The 16,933-nt window shown below is 40.4% G+C and overlaps 2 protein-coding genes across 2 annotated transcripts in view; one reads left to right on the top strand and one right to left on the bottom strand.

Annotated features, from left to right (window-relative positions):
• Positions 1-1,289: 1,289 nt before the first annotated feature.
• Positions 1,290-12,615, bottom strand: ndufb8 (NADH:ubiquinone oxidoreductase subunit B8). The gene is made up of 5 exons (XM_072282518.1): positions 12,466-12,615; positions 10,741-10,867; positions 7,045-7,144; positions 6,195-6,350; positions 1,290-1,486 (listed from the first exon to the last, which is right to left on the bottom strand). The coding sequence occupies exons 1-5, from the start codon at positions 12,554-12,556 to the stop codon at positions 1,394-1,396; spliced, it is 567 nt and encodes a 188-aa protein (XP_072138619.1). The 5' UTR covers positions 12,557-12,615; the 3' UTR covers positions 1,290-1,393.
• Positions 12,616-12,816: 201 nt separating this feature from the next.
• The window catches only part of hif1an (hypoxia inducible factor 1 subunit alpha inhibitor), a 39,416-nt gene continuing 35,299 nt past the window's right edge, over positions 12,817-16,933 (top strand). The window contains exon 1 of the mRNA XM_072282515.1: positions 12,817-13,088. Coding sequence (XP_072138616.1) covers positions 12,960-13,088 — 129 coding nt within the window. The 5' untranslated portion in view covers positions 12,817-12,959. The remainder of the gene's footprint in view (positions 13,089-16,933) is intronic.

The raw sequence follows: 16,933 nt of genomic DNA, 5'->3' as shown, positions 1-16,933 counted from the left end.
AGCACATCAGCATTTTTACTTTCTTAGGAGGTTAAGAAGGTTCAGCTCATCACCAAACACTTTAACTTCTACAGATGTACTTTGAAAGTAGCTTGACTGATTTCATCAAGGTCTGGTACAGTAACTTGAATGTGCAGGAACATAAGCAGCTTCACAGAGCAGTGGACTTTACCCAATACGTCACAATACGTACCTCCCCACAAATGTAGAATTTATAGGACATGCTGCCTCAAGGAGGCAACATCCATCAAGGATCCCCACTACCTGGGCCAAGCCATCATCTCAAATGTACCAAGGGTCAGGAGGCAAAGAAGTCTGAAGCTACATGTTCAACAGCTACTTCCCTTGAAGCATTCTCCTCTTAGACCAATTGGCACAACCCTAATCATGTTGCACTAAAATGTACATTTTGTTTGTTCTAATTGTGTTCTTTCTCAGACAAATTGTGCGTAATTATTTTAAAAATCTCTTGTGAATGCTGCTTGTAGGCTGCTATGTGCCTGCAAATGCTGCTGAAAGATTTTTGTGCAGACACATGCTTGTGCATATACTAATAAACTCAACTTTGACCATTTAATAACTTTAGTCTTCCTGTTTAGAAGATATTATTTCATTGCAGGCAGTTCAGAGAAGGTATACTTGGATGATCCTGAGTATGGAGGGATTGTTCGATGAGATGAAAGGTGGTGAGATTCTACTCATCAGAATGTAAAAGAGTGAAAACCAATCTTAATGAAATATAGACTTTTCAGGGATTAGAGAGGGAAGATGCTGAAAAGATGCTTGCCCTCATAGGACAGTCCGATTATACAGTGTGCCCTTTTAAGACTTAGATGACAAAGAATTTCTTCTCTCAGAGGGTTGAGTCTTTAGATCTCATTGCCATAGAGAGTGGTATGGCCAGAGTCCTTGGCATAATATTTAAACCCAAAATATTTAGATTTCTAATCAGTAAAGAAATCAAGGGTTATGGGAAAAGAACAGAAAAGTGGACTTGAGGATTGATGGATGAGTGATGATTATTTTGAATGATAGAGCAGGTTCGAAGGGCTGAATGGACCTGTTCCTATTTCTTATAGTCTAAGTGAATAAGAAAGGTTGTTTTAAAAGCAGTGCTACTGCAATGAAATCTGCTCTAATTGATAGTTCTGATTCATTTCAAAAGTGTAATTTGAGTATGAAAGACAACTGAAACATAAAACACTATTGGATTAATTCATTTTCTGGGACCTAGACCTATTCCATTACAGCTACTGGATTCATCCTGAAAAGTAACTGGAACAATTTTTTCATAAATATGATGACAATTTTATTAGTTAGTTATTTATTTAATTATACATACAAGAACAATTCCAAATTGACATATACCCAACAATCAGTGATAGAAATCTGGTCATATTTCATAGTGGATCACTTCAGCTGGTTCTTCATCAGGTGAACCTCCATTCTCCAGATACAGGTTATTGTAAGGATACTGTTTTGGTGCCTGGAAAGAGAATTTAAGTCAAAACTCAAGTCAATTTCCCCACTCCGATTTTTCTCACTCATTCAAAAAAAAAGTTGTTTTATATTCACCAACTTGAAATTAGTGCCAGTGCTTAAAGCTACATTTTCTGCAATCGGTTCAAATAATCGCCCCCTTACTTAGTTCAGTCATCAGAACAGAACTCACAATCCTAGACTATACTATCTATTGACTCAAATGTTTGACCACCTTACAATAATGTCTTCAACATGGAGTATAAGGAACCGTAATTTACAGAACAGGGAAATGTTAAATGTTTCACCACACTTCTACTTAAAAGAGTCTGTCTTGTAAAATGCAAGGAAGCTGCCATCTATCAATGGATGAGTGAATAAGACAAAGATTAGGAGTTAGAACGGTCAGCATAGTAGTAATCCAGTTTGGATCCCAACATCGGATACTGTCTGTGCAATCTGTGTACATTTACTCCCATATCCAAACAATGTTCTTATCAGTTAATTGGTTACAATAAATTATTGCTGTTGTATGTAAGTAGCAAAAGAATCAAAGGGGAGGTAACAGATGTGTGAAAGCATCCAAATCTTATATAAAACATTAATTACAAGGGTCCCAATTCCGACTTCTGTGGCAACATCATTGGTTACTGGTCACCATTCCAAATAACAACCTTCAACCACCACCCTCTGCTTGTAGCCTCCAAGGCAATTTTGAATCCACCGAGCTATCTCTCCTTGAATTCCATGGGACCTAACTTTCCAAACCAGCCTATCATGCAGGACCTTGTCAAAGCTCTTGCTATAGTCCAAAGAGACAACATGCACTGTCCTACCCTCATACAACTTTTTGATTACCTCTTCAAAGGACTCTAAAACGTTCATCAAGTACAACTTCCCAAGGGCAGTCATGCTGACTCATCCTAATTAGACTATCTATTCAAATGCTGGCAGAACAATATTAATCTCCTTTTAGTACTCAGGAATTTTACTAGTGAATCATTATGAAGCACATACCTTCCCAAAGGCCTCTGTAATTTCCTCTCTAGACTCCCACAAAGTCTAAGGATACACTCAGTCAGATCCTAGAGATGTAGCCACCTTAATGCACTCTCTGGCAATATGACTGTCCTCCAAAATATTTCTATTTGTTTTCTTTATCTCATGGTGTTCTCATTAGTAAACAACAAGAAGAAATCCCATCCATCCCTGTGGCTCAAAACATAGGCAGCCATGATAATCTCTCAGGAGACCCAACTTTCTCCCTAACCACTCTTCTAATATATTTAAAGAACTGCTTGCCATTTTCCTTAACCTTACTTGCCAGATCTAGCTTATACCCTCGCTTTACTCTCCTGATTTTCCTCTCACGAGTATTCCTAATCTTTTTATACTATTCAAGAGATTGGCTCAATCTTGACTTCCTAAACCCAATATATGCTACCTCATTTTTCTTACAAAAGCATCAATATCATTTGTCAGCTAAGATTCCCTAAACACTTCAGGTTTGCCCTCCACCCTAACAGGAAAATGCTCTCCTGGACACTTAAAAACCTCCCATTTGCCATTTGTTCCTTTCCCTTCAAACAAGCACATTCAATTGGGCTCTGCCAGATCTAGTCTAATTTTCCCAAAAGTAGCCCTGCTCCAGTTTAGGACTTAAATCTGTGAACCTGTCCTATTCTTTAATTCACTATCTTAAAACTAAGAATTACGATCACTAAAGCCAAACTTTCACTTCAGGTACTTGCCCATCCTTGTTCATTATTGCACCATCTCGAGCAGAGCCCTCTGTATATTGACTCAGGAAACTTACCTGAACAATATACATATCCCCCTTACTAGGCCCTTAACAGTCCGGATAACTAAGTCAAACACGATTGCACATCTTTGATGGTTTATCTTCTGAATCAGATTGTTATTACACTTATTACACAATTATTACACTTAAAAGGATTCTTGCATTGCTAATAATTAAACCTGACTAGTTCATTGAGCAATCAGAGTGCAGCAGATTCACAAAAGGCCTACGTTTGTTAAAAGAGAGATGCATATAATGAAACATTTGCAGCAATACAGAATAAATGGGGTCCGCTTCCTTGCCAGAGATCAGAAAGAAGCTTATCATCAGAATCAGGTTTATTATCACTGGCATATGATGTGAAATTTGTTAACTTCACTACTGATTCTTTCACTACTGGACCTACTGATTCTTTCTCACTTTTCCCCAAAACCTGCATTGCCATTACAATGCATCAGCTCGTCAACCATTATCTCATGTAAGCCAATTCACTCTAACGCACCTGCTCACACTTGACTTCTACCACCTCATGTCCATTGGTCACAGCTCTGTTCCATTCATCTAAATTCTCCATCCTCGTCACACCTTTTACAACAGCACCTTCCCAACCATTGCCATCCTTTCTCCTTAAATGAAGAATCCCCTGGACCAATGTTGAAAGGGTCTTTGACCATACTCAATCAACTTCCCACATCCCCCTTGCTCCACCCCTTAAGCAAAACAACAAGATAGCATCTCCACAAACTTTACCATCAACCTAACCAGTCTCCATATAGAAAATAATCTCTAAGACCTTCAGCTGATGAAGTACAAATTGCCCTTTCAGCATTCTAAGGAGAGTGCTTCCTCAGTGACATATGAACCACAATTCAAATCGCTCCAAAAGCCAATGTCCCTTCCCAACCAAGCATAGAAAAATACAATATTATTTTTTTAAATCCCCCTCTTTAGAACCTCAAAAATCACCTTTCTGGTTAAATTATGTACTATTGTCTTCAAATGACATACACATTCTCAGCTCACAAAGTAGTCATGTCTGCGTTAGGGAGCCCAATTGTGTTATCAATTTGAAGTACAGGTCCATAATTTCTACATGCTTAACCCAGTTTCTAATCACTGATTTCAAACTTCCACCCCCCTCTCACTTTCACCTCTACTTATCCCCTGGACGCCCTTCTTTATTCTAATAAAGCTAAACTGAACAGATCTCTTTTTTTGTCAGTCCATGACCTCCTCTACCCTACTCAGGTTGAAGGAGCAACACCTTATATTCCAACTGGGTAACCTCCAACCTGATGGCATGATCAATATCTCAAACTTCCGGTAATGGACCCCAGCCTCCTCACCATTCCCACTATCTCTCACCTTATCTCCTTGCCCATCCATCACCTCCTTCTGGTGCTCCTTCCCCTTCTCTTTCTTCCATGGCCTTCTGTCCCCTCTTAACAGATTCCCCCATCTCTAGCCCTTTTATCTTCCCCCCCCCGTTTCACCTATCACCTACGACCTTGTATTTCTTCCTCCTCTCTCCATCTTCTTACTCTGACTTAGCTTTTTTCTCCAGGGTCTCAGCCCAGAAGTTCAACTGTCTACTTTTTTCCATAAATGCTGCCTGGCCTGTTGAGTTCCTCTAGCATTTTATGTGTGTTTCTCTTTTTTTGTCTGCATAGTTTGTTAGTGTATACCTTCAACAATGCCCAAGGATTAAAATCAAACATTGGTTCCTATATTGATTTGACCATTTGAGGGTAAAGACTGCTATTTTTTTCCTTTCTTTCCTATGAGAATTCACTTTAACTTAATATAACTTTTGAATATTAATTCCCCCCCCCCCCCCGTCCACCACAGGACAAACCTTCAATTTTCCTGAAAGAAGGAAGGACAATAAAGATAAAAGAGAAGAAAATTTACAGCACAGACGGTACCATTTAGCTCATTAAGTTAGTACCAGTCTGAAAAATCTAGGTTTATGGTCCTACAGGTAAGAGCTTTTTGAATACATATCCAAATATTCTTTAAACCCGATAAAGCTTCCTTCTTTTAGCGTCTTTCAGGCAGTGAATTCCAGACTCCAGCCATTTGGGGAAAAAAGATGCTAATTTCCCTCCTCCACTTCTGGTTCAAGTAGCTTCAAATTCCTGCACAGGATAGCAAGAGGCTGCAGGGTGTTGTTGACTCTCATGGGCACAACCCTCAGTACCATCGTCATCATCTTTTCCACACATTGAACACCCTAGTTGCTGTGGTCTTTCATTGATTCTGTTATGGTTGTTATTGTTATAAATCTATGAACTTATTGAGTATGCCTGCAAGGAAATTAATCTCAAGGTTGTATATGATGACGTACATGTACTTCGATAATAAATTTACTTTGAACTTTGACACCTTTAAGAGTCAATGTCTTAAGGCAGCATCCGTCACTGAAAACCACCACCATCCGGGAAATGTCATCTTCTCGTAACTACCATCAGAGATGGTATAGGAGCCTAAAGATCCACACTCAACCATTCAGTAACTGCTTATTACCCTCCATCATCAGATTTCTGACTGGCCCACTAACACTGCCTTGCTATTCCTTTCTCTTTTTTTCTCCACTATTTTGTAATTTATAATCATGTAAAAATTACTTCGAACTATAAAATTAATATATTTCATGTCATACAAGACAGCGATGATAAACCTAATTCTAATTCTTCATGTCCAATCCTTCTATTGATTACTTGAAATCTATTATTGGTTTCTGACCCATTGCTCTGCCCAAGAGAATTAGGGGCCTTTCTGTTTACTCCATTTAGGTTCTTTATATCCTGCCACTATGCTTCTATGCTTGAGTACATAGGAGCAGTGTCTTAAAATGATAAAATTAGATTATGAATGAGAGATTAACAAAGCACAACTTGCAGCAAGAACTTACCACTGGCTGGTATGAAGGAAATAATGCGCCAACAAAGAACATGAACAACATAAATCCTAGAAAGCCACTAAAATGTTTAACCATAGTAGTCCAGTCCACAGGACTTGGAGAGGTATCTACCCGATTCCGAATGAACATGTCAAAATCCCAGTGCATCTGGAAAAAGCAATAAGGAATAAATGTCAAGAGGTTTAAAACAGGACACCCAAAAAAATCATACATCAGCCTCAAAATATTTAATATGAACATGTTCCAGTTGGATAGATAATACAGTTGAAGTCATATGTGCAATTCAGTTTAAATTGTATGAACTCAATTAAAGGTTCTATCTAAACTGGGCAGGCTTTATATCTTTCAACTTAATTATCAAGAGCAATTAGTGTACTGAGCAACATTCATTCCCCAGCCAAAAACTTAGTTGTTCAGACCTCTTGCATGTACATCTGGATACCTCCAAGGAAATATATATAAATGTAAATTGTTTTCCTTTTCTCTAAACATGTTCAGAATATTTAAATCAAGATCAGAAGTTTTTGGTCTCCACTGACTCAATATATGATCGCACGTACTTTGAAGATGAGCCACATGACCAGGAAAAAAAAAATCCCACATTGAATTTCAATGTCAGGTATTAGATGCAAAAATAACAAGCATGTTTTCATACTCCTAACTGGTGTTAAATTAAGAGTTGCAAACTGCCAACCAGTCAAGGTTAACCATGAATTGGGCAGAAAGGAAAAGGAAAATCACATTTTTTGTAGGAAAGCAGGTTGAAGTTGGAGAAAGGGTTTCCAGAAATACAATATTTTATTCAAGAACTGAATGGCAATCAGCCATTTCTTCTGCTCACCGGTTCACCCCAATTTCTTCGCAGGTCAGGTTCATCCCAGGTATACCACGGATCTCGCTCTTGCTGTGACCTGTCTGGTAGTTTTGGGTAGTCACCATATCTATTAAGGGGAAAATAAACTTTCAACCTTACAATGAGGATTTCTGTCGGAAGCTTCAATAGTTAGTACATGCTTTTGTTAAAATGTTCATGCATTGCAAGTTACAATACAGAAAAGAAATGAACACTAGTTTATTTTAAGAAAACATTGTCCAGCCCGCATTATAACTGCTAATGTAAATGACATTACTTCTTTAAATTGTCATTTTAACCTTCTTTAAGTTTGTCTGCCAACTTTGTATTCAGCCTTGCACAACAATATTCCCAACTTCACATCTGCTATAGGCAAACAGGAAATCATATTAAAATTCTAATATTATGAGATTTATCTGATGTAATGTTATTAAATTCGTAAATACTGTATCCCAACGCCACTACAGTCATTCTATGCAAGCCAAAAGAACAGCAAATTTTGCATAATTTTATATCTAAAGAATTAACTGATGTTGCAGCATTAATAACAGACAATCACAGGTAACACCTTCCCCACCACTGAGCACATCTACATGGAGCATTGTTGCAGAAAAGCCTCACAATTTTGGTTTTTAATTTTTAGTTAGTTGTTGAGAGGTTTTGGAACTTTTCCCTTTGATTTGACATGATGAACACTGTTTTGTAGATTAGATCAAAAATCCTATTTCAATATATTTTAAATTTAGAAAATGAGAGTAAAATGTGAAAATAGCTGTGGGGGCTGAATACTTCAAGGCACTGTATATTTTTTCTCACAAGTCTTAGGAGAGCAGATGTAAGAATGGCGTGTCCTCTGACTGAGAAGTGGAGGAACAAGAGGCACAAACTGAGACAAGAAGAAATTTCTTCACCTCAGTGATAACGAAACTTTGGAATTTCCTATTCAAGTCAACTGCAGAGGCTCAGTTCTGCACATATTGGAGATATACTTTTATTTCACCAATATCAGAAGTAATTGGAAAGGTGATGCAAGCCAAAGATTAACCACGATTATTTTTGGTGTCAGAGGGCCATGGACTGAATGGCCTACTCTTACTTCTATTTCTTATGTTTTATCTAATCTTTAATCAATATCTCTGGCCCTGGCAGCATTTTTATAAATTCCCTATGAATCTTCCCTAGAGAGTTTACAACCTTCCTATAGTGTGAAGGAACTATACACAGTAATCTAGCTGTGTCAAATCTAGTGTTCTGTACATTTTTAGCCAGTCCCAACACCCACCCCTATACAATATATTAAGGATTACGTTCCTATAAAATAGCCATGTTACAATTTTCCATAATGCAAAACTCAGACTATCTACACATGTGCCAAGAAACTCAAACAATTGTGTTGATTTATTTAGACATGAGAGAGACTGCAGATGCTGTAAATCTGAAGCAACACACAAAATGATGGAGAAACTCAGCGCATCAGGCAGCATCTGTAGAGTGAAATGTTCAGTCACTTTTCAGGTCAAGACCCTTTCTCAGGACTGGGAAGAAAGAGGGGAGGTAGCCAGTATAAAAGGGTGGAGGGAGCCAATGGAGTGAGAAACTGGAGGGTAATAGGCGAATTCAGGTGAGGGGGAGCTCAGGCAGGTACGTGGAGGGGGGAGTCGGAATAATGCATGAAGCTGGAACATGATAGGTGGAGGTGACAAAGGGTGAAAGGAGTATAAAACTAAAATCCCACAAGGGGCATCTATTTGTAGACCACAAGCAGCACTGGTAATGTAGGGCACAGTGGAAATCAGGAAGTTTAGGATACATGTGATGAGCAAGAGAACCGGAAAAGCTTTGGAATTAGGAAGGAAAACTAAAACTTGAGAAAAGAAGATACAAACAATTTATCAAGAAACACAAAAACAGACTTCTGTAGATGTGAAGTGAGGCTAAAAGCAGAGTGTAGTGTCTAACAGCCAAACAAGTACATACGACTAAAATTAGTTAGAAACTGTTCGGCAACAGTCCCCTGTCCCAATTAAGCAGCACAGTGTCCCAAATAATGAAGGAAATACCAGCTACATGCTCAATTAGTTTTTGTTCTTTCAGAGTTGTACTAATTAAATGGCTGATCAATTAACTGATGGTCTAATTAACTGGAATCCTGAAAGCTATCTCAATAAACTGTGTTGAATCACCAAGACACAGGGGCTATGGATCAATAGCTGTTAAATGGGATTATTATAGTTAAGCACTTGACGGTCAGCATAGATATGGAAGGCTGAAGGACCTATTTCTGGTCGGAGATTGATTCTTGAGATCATGTGTTTATCCAGAGGATAGATTAAGCACAGTGCTTTCTTGAGTTTAGAAGAATGAGGTGTGACCTCATTGTAAATAAAAAAAAAATTAAGGTGCTTGGCAAAGCACATATAGGGATAATATTCTGGCCAAATGATCTTGGCCTGAAATGTCGACTGTACTTTTTTTTCCCCATAGATGCTGCCTGGCCTGTCCAGTTCCTCCAGCATTTTGTGTGTGTTGCTTGGAATTTCCAGCATCTGCAGATTTTCTCTTGTTTGATATTTCCCATGGCTGGGTTGTCTAACTGCAGGGTGCAATCGCACACTAGGATGTCAGCTATTCAGGACAGCTGAGAAAAAAAGATTGCCTTCCCAGAGGATAGTGAATGTCTGGAAATCTTTGTTCTCAATGGTGATGGGGCCATGATGGAGCAGGCTGAGTCTATAACCCTTTGCAGACTCTTTCGATCCTCCATAGCAGGCACTGATGCAACCAGTCAGAATGCTCTCCATGGTATGAGGCCTCCATTGGTCAGGAACGACCATGGATGTTGCGTTCTTACTGTCTGGATAGCAGTACGATATGGAGAGCAAGCTGTTGCCCATGTAGCAGGCTCTCCCTCTCCACGCAGATGAACGGGAGAGACCGATACAGTTTGGCACCAGCAGCGTCGCAGCAGTTGCCAGTCAGCATTGAACTCAACACAGATTGAACTCAACATAGGACTGCCTTAGGGACTGCAGTTCTGAATATCTCTCCCCCCCCCCCCCCCCCCCCGCCCGGCAGTTTACTCCTAGAGCCTTCCCCATGAGTAGGTACAGCTGCAAAGCAGCAGAGGTTTGAAATTAGCGTTTTTCTTCTCCTAGATGAGTTGCAAACCACGGCTGATGAGTCCATCTGCCTGAAGCGACTCATTTTAAGGCGCTAGTAACCTACCTTTGCTCCTTCTCCTGTCAGTAGAAATAGTTCCACTGGGCTTGATTGCTAAGCCACACATGAAAGCCAGGGGCTGGACTTGGTTGTCAGAGGCTACTTGAGGCACACGCCATTGGGAGCATTTCAAAGGTAGTGGGAGCATATCCTATCCCCATTACCACCCCTACACCCCACCTCTGGCTATGACAATCTTAAGGAACCAAAGGTACATCCGTAGAAAATTGCTAGATTCTTTAGCAATATGCCAAAGATGATGGTGTTGAATGCTGAGCTGCAACCAATAAGCAGCAGCCTGATGAAGGTGTTACTGTTGTCTGGTGGTCGAAGGCTGAGAGGATAACCAGTGAGATTGTGGAAAAGGCACAAGACAAAATAGATACCCTCCTCCTGAGACAATTTATAACAGCCCTACTTTCTGGTGTATGATATTAAATCTATTTTAGAGAGAGAGAAGCTCACCCCATTCCATCATCAGGATACGGCTCATAATCTTCCACTCTCATGTTGTATTTCTTTGCCGCTAATGCTCTTTCCTCTTGTGTTCTGGGATATGGACCTGGCATCATGTCCTCCGAAACTCCAGAAGCTGTGAAACAAACCAAAACATAAAACATTTACGCTTCACCCTGATTTTTTTTTAATGATTTCCCCTCTATCAGTTTGGAAGAAGATGAGGAGCAGAGCAGAAGACTTTAGACTACCTGGTTCTGATCAGACAGACACTGATTTTGTCAGCACAACACATTTCTTCCCCCCCCCACTCCCCCCGGTACTTTTTCCACAAACTCCAAGATCTTAATGAACATGGTTCTATCTATAATTTTTTTTTTTTTAAAAGTACAAATGTTTCTTTTTCTGATCCTTTCCTCTGTCGTTTCTCTCAAATGCAAAGACTTAGAAACACACATACAGAAAATGCAATGGATGAAATGCATGGGACAGAGGAAGGAAAAGAAATAAGAATGGAACTGTGGAATGCAAAATACTAGCTGAACAGGGGATGCCGAAGACAATCCACAGGCTTTACAACATCAATGTAGAGAGAAAAGTAGCACTAATATCATAAGCTATCGATCTCTCATCAAAACTGTCAAGTCCTTACACACTGGACAGGCCTGCTACTTAAATTTTACCAATATGTTCTCAGGGCAGAGTTGCACCAACTTCCTTAAATTTATGCCGGGCTTCAATGGAAAAACGGGAAATTTGAAGTGGCAGGCAAATGGAAGCACAAGGTCACTGTGGTCTGCATGCAGGTGGAGTTTGAGAATCTGCATTTGGTATTAAGACTGCTTTTATTACAACCAGCAAATGCATTGTCCCAAACTGGAAGTAAAAATTAAAAAGCTACTTCACCTGGAAGGTGGGAAGAGTTAAAAGGTCAGGTATTGCACCTCCTGTGGTTGCTCGGTAAAGTGCCATGAAAAGTGGAAAGGTCTGTGCGTTTCAAAGGAAATGATTCCCAAATATGAATGAACTTCAAGGGGTTGAATGCAAGTTCTCAGGCGTTTCATCATACCCTCATCTGAGCCATAACGCCACCACACAATTATCTTCCAGTTATTGACCTATATTTCCTCTGGCAGTCTTCCCTCCACACACTCTAGCCCTCTGTTCCCACAACTATGTACAGCCTACTCCCCTCACCATCCACCTCTTCCCCAAGATCCACAATTAAGACTGTCCAGATTATATCAGCATATTCTTCCAAGAATACATTCCTTCCTATGCAGACTTCATTTTTTTCTCTCTTCTTGTTCAGTCTCTTCCGAGCTACAACTGCGACACCTCAAGCGTCCTCCTCCACTTTGAGGGCACCAACCCGTTTATTCCCATTTCCCGGTCCAACGGAACGCCTTTTGTTTCTTCTTTGAAAGGACCAAACACTCCCCCAGAATAGATGGGGAGGAATTGCGTTGTTGCTGCAGTTAGATAACCTACAAACCTTTCTTTGGCTTGGTTTTCAAAGTGTTTCCGGCTATTTGCCCTTACTTATAGCATCAAAAGCGAAAGCAACAGGCAGGTTACACTCAGGTCTGTCACAGGCAGGCACACCAATGTTTTGGTAGATGACCTTCCATTCGAACAGTCTGGGACTGAACCCTGGGCCTTATCCTCACCATCCCCAAGGTTAGTGTCACTAAACCACCATTGTCTTTACAAAAGATAAGGCGCAACTCTCACCAGCCCGAGCAGAAGTCCAGCTCCCAACCGGTTTCAGGCTCCTTCTTATGCCCCCAGTAAGGGTCCGGATCCAAGCGCTGCTTATGGCCATCTCCTCCAGCAAAGTGCAGCAACACCGCAGGAGCAGGCAACATTCACTGCGCAAGCGCCAGCAGAGGGGGGGGAGCAACTGCGCGCATGCGTGGGGTTAAGCGGCGGCGAGAATGATGGATTGAAGCTGAGGAGCGGGGGAGAAATTAATTCTTCCCTGCCTCTAGGTGGCAATGTAGATCAACGGTCGCCCACTCCAGCAGAAGGGGAGTGCGTTCCTCCAGGCCGACGGGGGCGGTGCACTGGGAGATTGTACCTGTCAAGCTAGCGACCTCCCTCTGCCTCCGCGCTCCTTTGCCTTCTCTGTTCTGCTGGCTCTAGGTAACCCTGGCGTCTGCCTGCTTTTCGCTCAGGATTCCTGCCTGCTTCTTGTTACTGGAGCGCTACTCGACAGAGAGGAGGCCATGGCAGAGCACAGAGGAGAAAACCGAGGATGGAGCGAGGCTCAGCTGAGGAAATACACCTTCCCCACCAAGGCCATCCCCAGGATGTCCTGCAACGATCCACGGGCTGATGCTTTAATAGACAATGAGGTAACGAAGCACAGGAATCGAGGGTGTATGTGCGGGGCAAGACTAGATAAGTGCCCTACATGGTGGCTTCCTCGGTGGGGGTGTGTTTGTGTTGCACCATTGGGGGAAAAAGGATGGACTGGAACTATTGCACTGGAAAGGTTAAACCTACGACGCTCTTCCTCGTTTTGATCATTTAAAATTAAAAAACTAGGGGAGTTCAACGTTGTGGCGTTGAAAAAAAATTACCCTTTAGCTAACTCCACCAAAACAAATTATGTAGCCGTTCTCTCCTTATTATTAATCTGACACCAACTAGCTCTTTCTGTTTCAACGTTGCTATAAGAAATACAGCCAAGATACACGATCCAAAACATCGCAGGTTCTGGAAATCAAATGCGCATAGAAAATACTGGAAGCTCTTAACTGCTCAGCCAATATTTACGGAAAATTGGAATTAGTTTTACTTTCCTATGTACTGAGGTGCAGTGAAAAGCTTGTTTTGCACATAGTTCATACAGATCAATTCATTACACAATTCATTGTGGTAGTGCAAGGTAAAACAATAACGGAATGCAGAATAAAGTATACAACAGCTACAAAATGCAGTGCAGGTAGACAATAAGGTGCAAGGTCATAATGAGGTAGATTGTGAGGTCACGAGTCCAATTTATCATTAGGGAACCATTTAATAGTCTTTGAGTCTGGTAGTGTGCACTTTCAGTTTTTTGTATCTTCTGCCTGATGGGAGGGGGAGAAGATGGAATGTCTGGGGTGGATGGGGTCTTTGATTATACTGGCTGTTTTACTAAGGCAGTGAGAAGTGTAAAGAGTACAGACAGGGGAAGCTGGTGGTTTCCATGATTTGCTGAGCTGTGTAGTTTCTTGTGGTCGTGGGCCGAGCAGTTGGCATACTAAACCATAATATGTACAGATTAGATGCTTTTTACAGTGCAGTCTTAGTTAGTGACGCGCAATGGGGACCTGCCAGATTTCTTTAACTTACTGAGAAAGTAATGATATTAGTGAGCTTTCTTTGCTTTGGTGTCTACATGGACAGGTGCCCAGGAACTTGAAGCTCAGGGTTAATGTTTCAGGTCAGAAACGCAAGGCAGAATCTGTGTTTCTGATTTCCAATTTAGTGCTAAATTGGATGTAAAGAGTACTGACTCTTCTGGCCATAGAAGGTGCTAAATCTATGTACTTATACACTTAATCTGTAACAGTGTCATTTTTAACCGTAAGTTTTAGATACATGTCAACTTTGGAAATATTGCTGTTTTATACCCACTGGGATCACGCGAACATCAGCGAATACATTTACCAATCACTTTTTAATTGATAATGATGAGATATGTTAATTCCATCTTTGATCACAATCAAGCGGTTCCCTTGGGACATTACTGTTGATATACACCACTTGAATAAGCAGCTGTGGTCTTGCTTCATTCAAAGAATGAAAAGAGAAGGAAGGAAAGCTGACCCAAAAAAAAGACTAAAAAATTTCTCTACCACCACCCCAGCTTGCTTCCCTACTAGGGAAATGAGTCTAAGTTCAGACTTTAGCCCTGAAGAAGGGTCTCAGCTTGAAACGTCAACTGCTCAATCATTTCCATAGATGCTGAATCACCCTCCCTCCCACCCCCATGAAATACTTTTCTATGTGTGAGGGCAGGATTGAGTTCTGATCTGATGCCTTCCCATTGTGAACAGTTAATAGCTTTATAAGCATCTCTGAAGTATACCCAGATCTGAGACTTTGTGGCATTTCAGCTGCTCTGTGGAAGCAAGGAAAATGGGAGAGTGTATTGGAGAAGATATGTAATTAGTGGTGAGCAATGTTAATCTTAAAATAGGAACTTGGAAAATAAGGTCATTGGAGAAATTAGATACATCAAGTGTAAAGAGATCAGGTAGAAAGTCCACAAGACTGAGAGAAACAGCAATGGACCAAAATCAGTACAAATAATTTGAGAGTTGAGGTTAGGAACACATTTTTGTTTTTTGCTCTACAGATATAAATGTGTCTAGTTACAACAATGCACGGAGTTGATTAGTACATGCTTGTAGCACTGATGAGTTACTTGCGCAAGAAGGCTGAGAAGCAGATTGATATAAAAACATGCAGCCAGCCAGAGGAATGTAGTCATGACTGAAACACAGGGTATCAGTGGGATCTGGTCTTGAACTGTGGTGTTAATGTATTAAAGTATTGTCACTTAGGGTTAGAAATGTAAAATAAAGGTGTGGTTGCTCTTCAGAACTGAATTGTTACTAATTTACTTTAATTTTTTACTGAGTATTAAAACTGATCCATCTAATGACGTGTGTCACCATTTGGAAAATCGTCCTCTGTTCTGAACTATCTTGGCAGCAAAGCTGGAATGTTCCACTCATCGGAAAGCAGGTGGCATGCTCTCCATTTCACTTAGCTGATAATAATAAAAAGGACAACACAAGTTTTGTGTGCTTGATCAATGTCTTGCTCACCCTGTCGTTCCCACATCATATCTCTAGTCATTCACAATTTTCTCACTTGACAGAATTTTGGTTGATACTGACTACTGAATCAAATTTTTGTAATCTACAATTAAAGAAAATAAAAAGTTTATTTTTAATTATATAATGCCTTACATTAGAGTTGGTGGCTCATGAACCCTCTCCCTTGCACTTCAAAGGCATTATTGCTGCCAACAGAGCTGCAGTTGACACAATGGCCCCATCAAATTGAAGCTCCTTCTATTCCTTTTCCCCAAACTCCATTTCCTTTATCTTTGACTCTTTGGTATTGTTCTTGCCACTGAATCAGTAGATTGTGGATTCAAACTCTATCCAGATATTAAGTGCAGTATTGAGGGCGCTCTCAGGTGCTGTTTTTGACCAATATGTTCAATGATGATGAACTCAGGCTTCCAAAAAATAGGTCACTAATTTCTGTTAAATCATCATCATCAGGTGCCATGCCCAGTTTGAGCTTTGACTGCCATGGCCCACACACTCCTTTTTCAGGTCAAGTGGATCAATTCATTGGTATTCATTTCCAGTTCTCTGGCTGCTGTCTCCATCATCATTTGTCTTTGTCTTCCTCTTGCTTCCTTCCCTTCAATCTTTCCCATAATTACCATGCATTCTAACTCCTCTTTCCTGATCACATGTCCAATGAAGTTACGTTGCCTTTTCATGATCTCATACATTATTTCTGTTAAATAAATAGTTAATTTTTATTGAGGTAATGAATTCTAGAATGTTGCCCCACACTTATGAAGTAGCATTCCGCAATTCCGTCTATTTACAATATAGCGCTTGATTTGTTTGTATGACATGGGATTTCAGAATCTTCAGCAATCTTTTGGGAATTTGTATTTCACAGAAAGAGTATCAGTGGCCTTGACACTAAATGTTTGCAAGCTTGTCAGCCCTTGCTGTAGTGTAAAATACTTGGCTCCAAGTCAGAATGTTATGAGTGTAAGCCTCACTCCAGGGATTTTGTTCCATAGCCTGGGTTGACGCTAGTGATTTCAAAATCTGTTTTCAGAAATATTGAATTGAATTTGCTCCTTAATAGAAACCATCACAAGGTTCTAGTCTAAGAAGAGTAGGGAGGTTTTTCAAGTGTCGTGCACAACATTTATCCTTCAATGAATATCATGACGGTATATCTAGTCATTATCTAATGGCGGTTCAAGGACCTACTTTGCAACATGACTTTTGTTTCCTGTGTTACAGTATCAACGAATACACTTCAGGTGTATGGATCAGGTCTGAATCCTGTTAAGGTTAGGGAAACGCTTGAAGTGCATGATCCTTTTTAATTTGTTCTAAACTATTCTATGATAAGCTGAGCTGGAGTAGGTGTTCTGGCTGTC

Source organism: Mobula birostris, chromosome 18 (genome assembly GCF_030028105.1).
Source record: "Mobula birostris isolate sMobBir1 chromosome 18, sMobBir1.hap1, whole genome shotgun sequence".
Classification (NCBI taxonomy): domain Eukaryota; kingdom Metazoa; phylum Chordata; class Chondrichthyes; order Myliobatiformes; family Myliobatidae; genus Mobula; species Mobula birostris.
The sequence above is the reverse complement of the archived record's forward strand: the minus strand, read 5'-3'. Positions and strand labels throughout refer to the sequence as shown.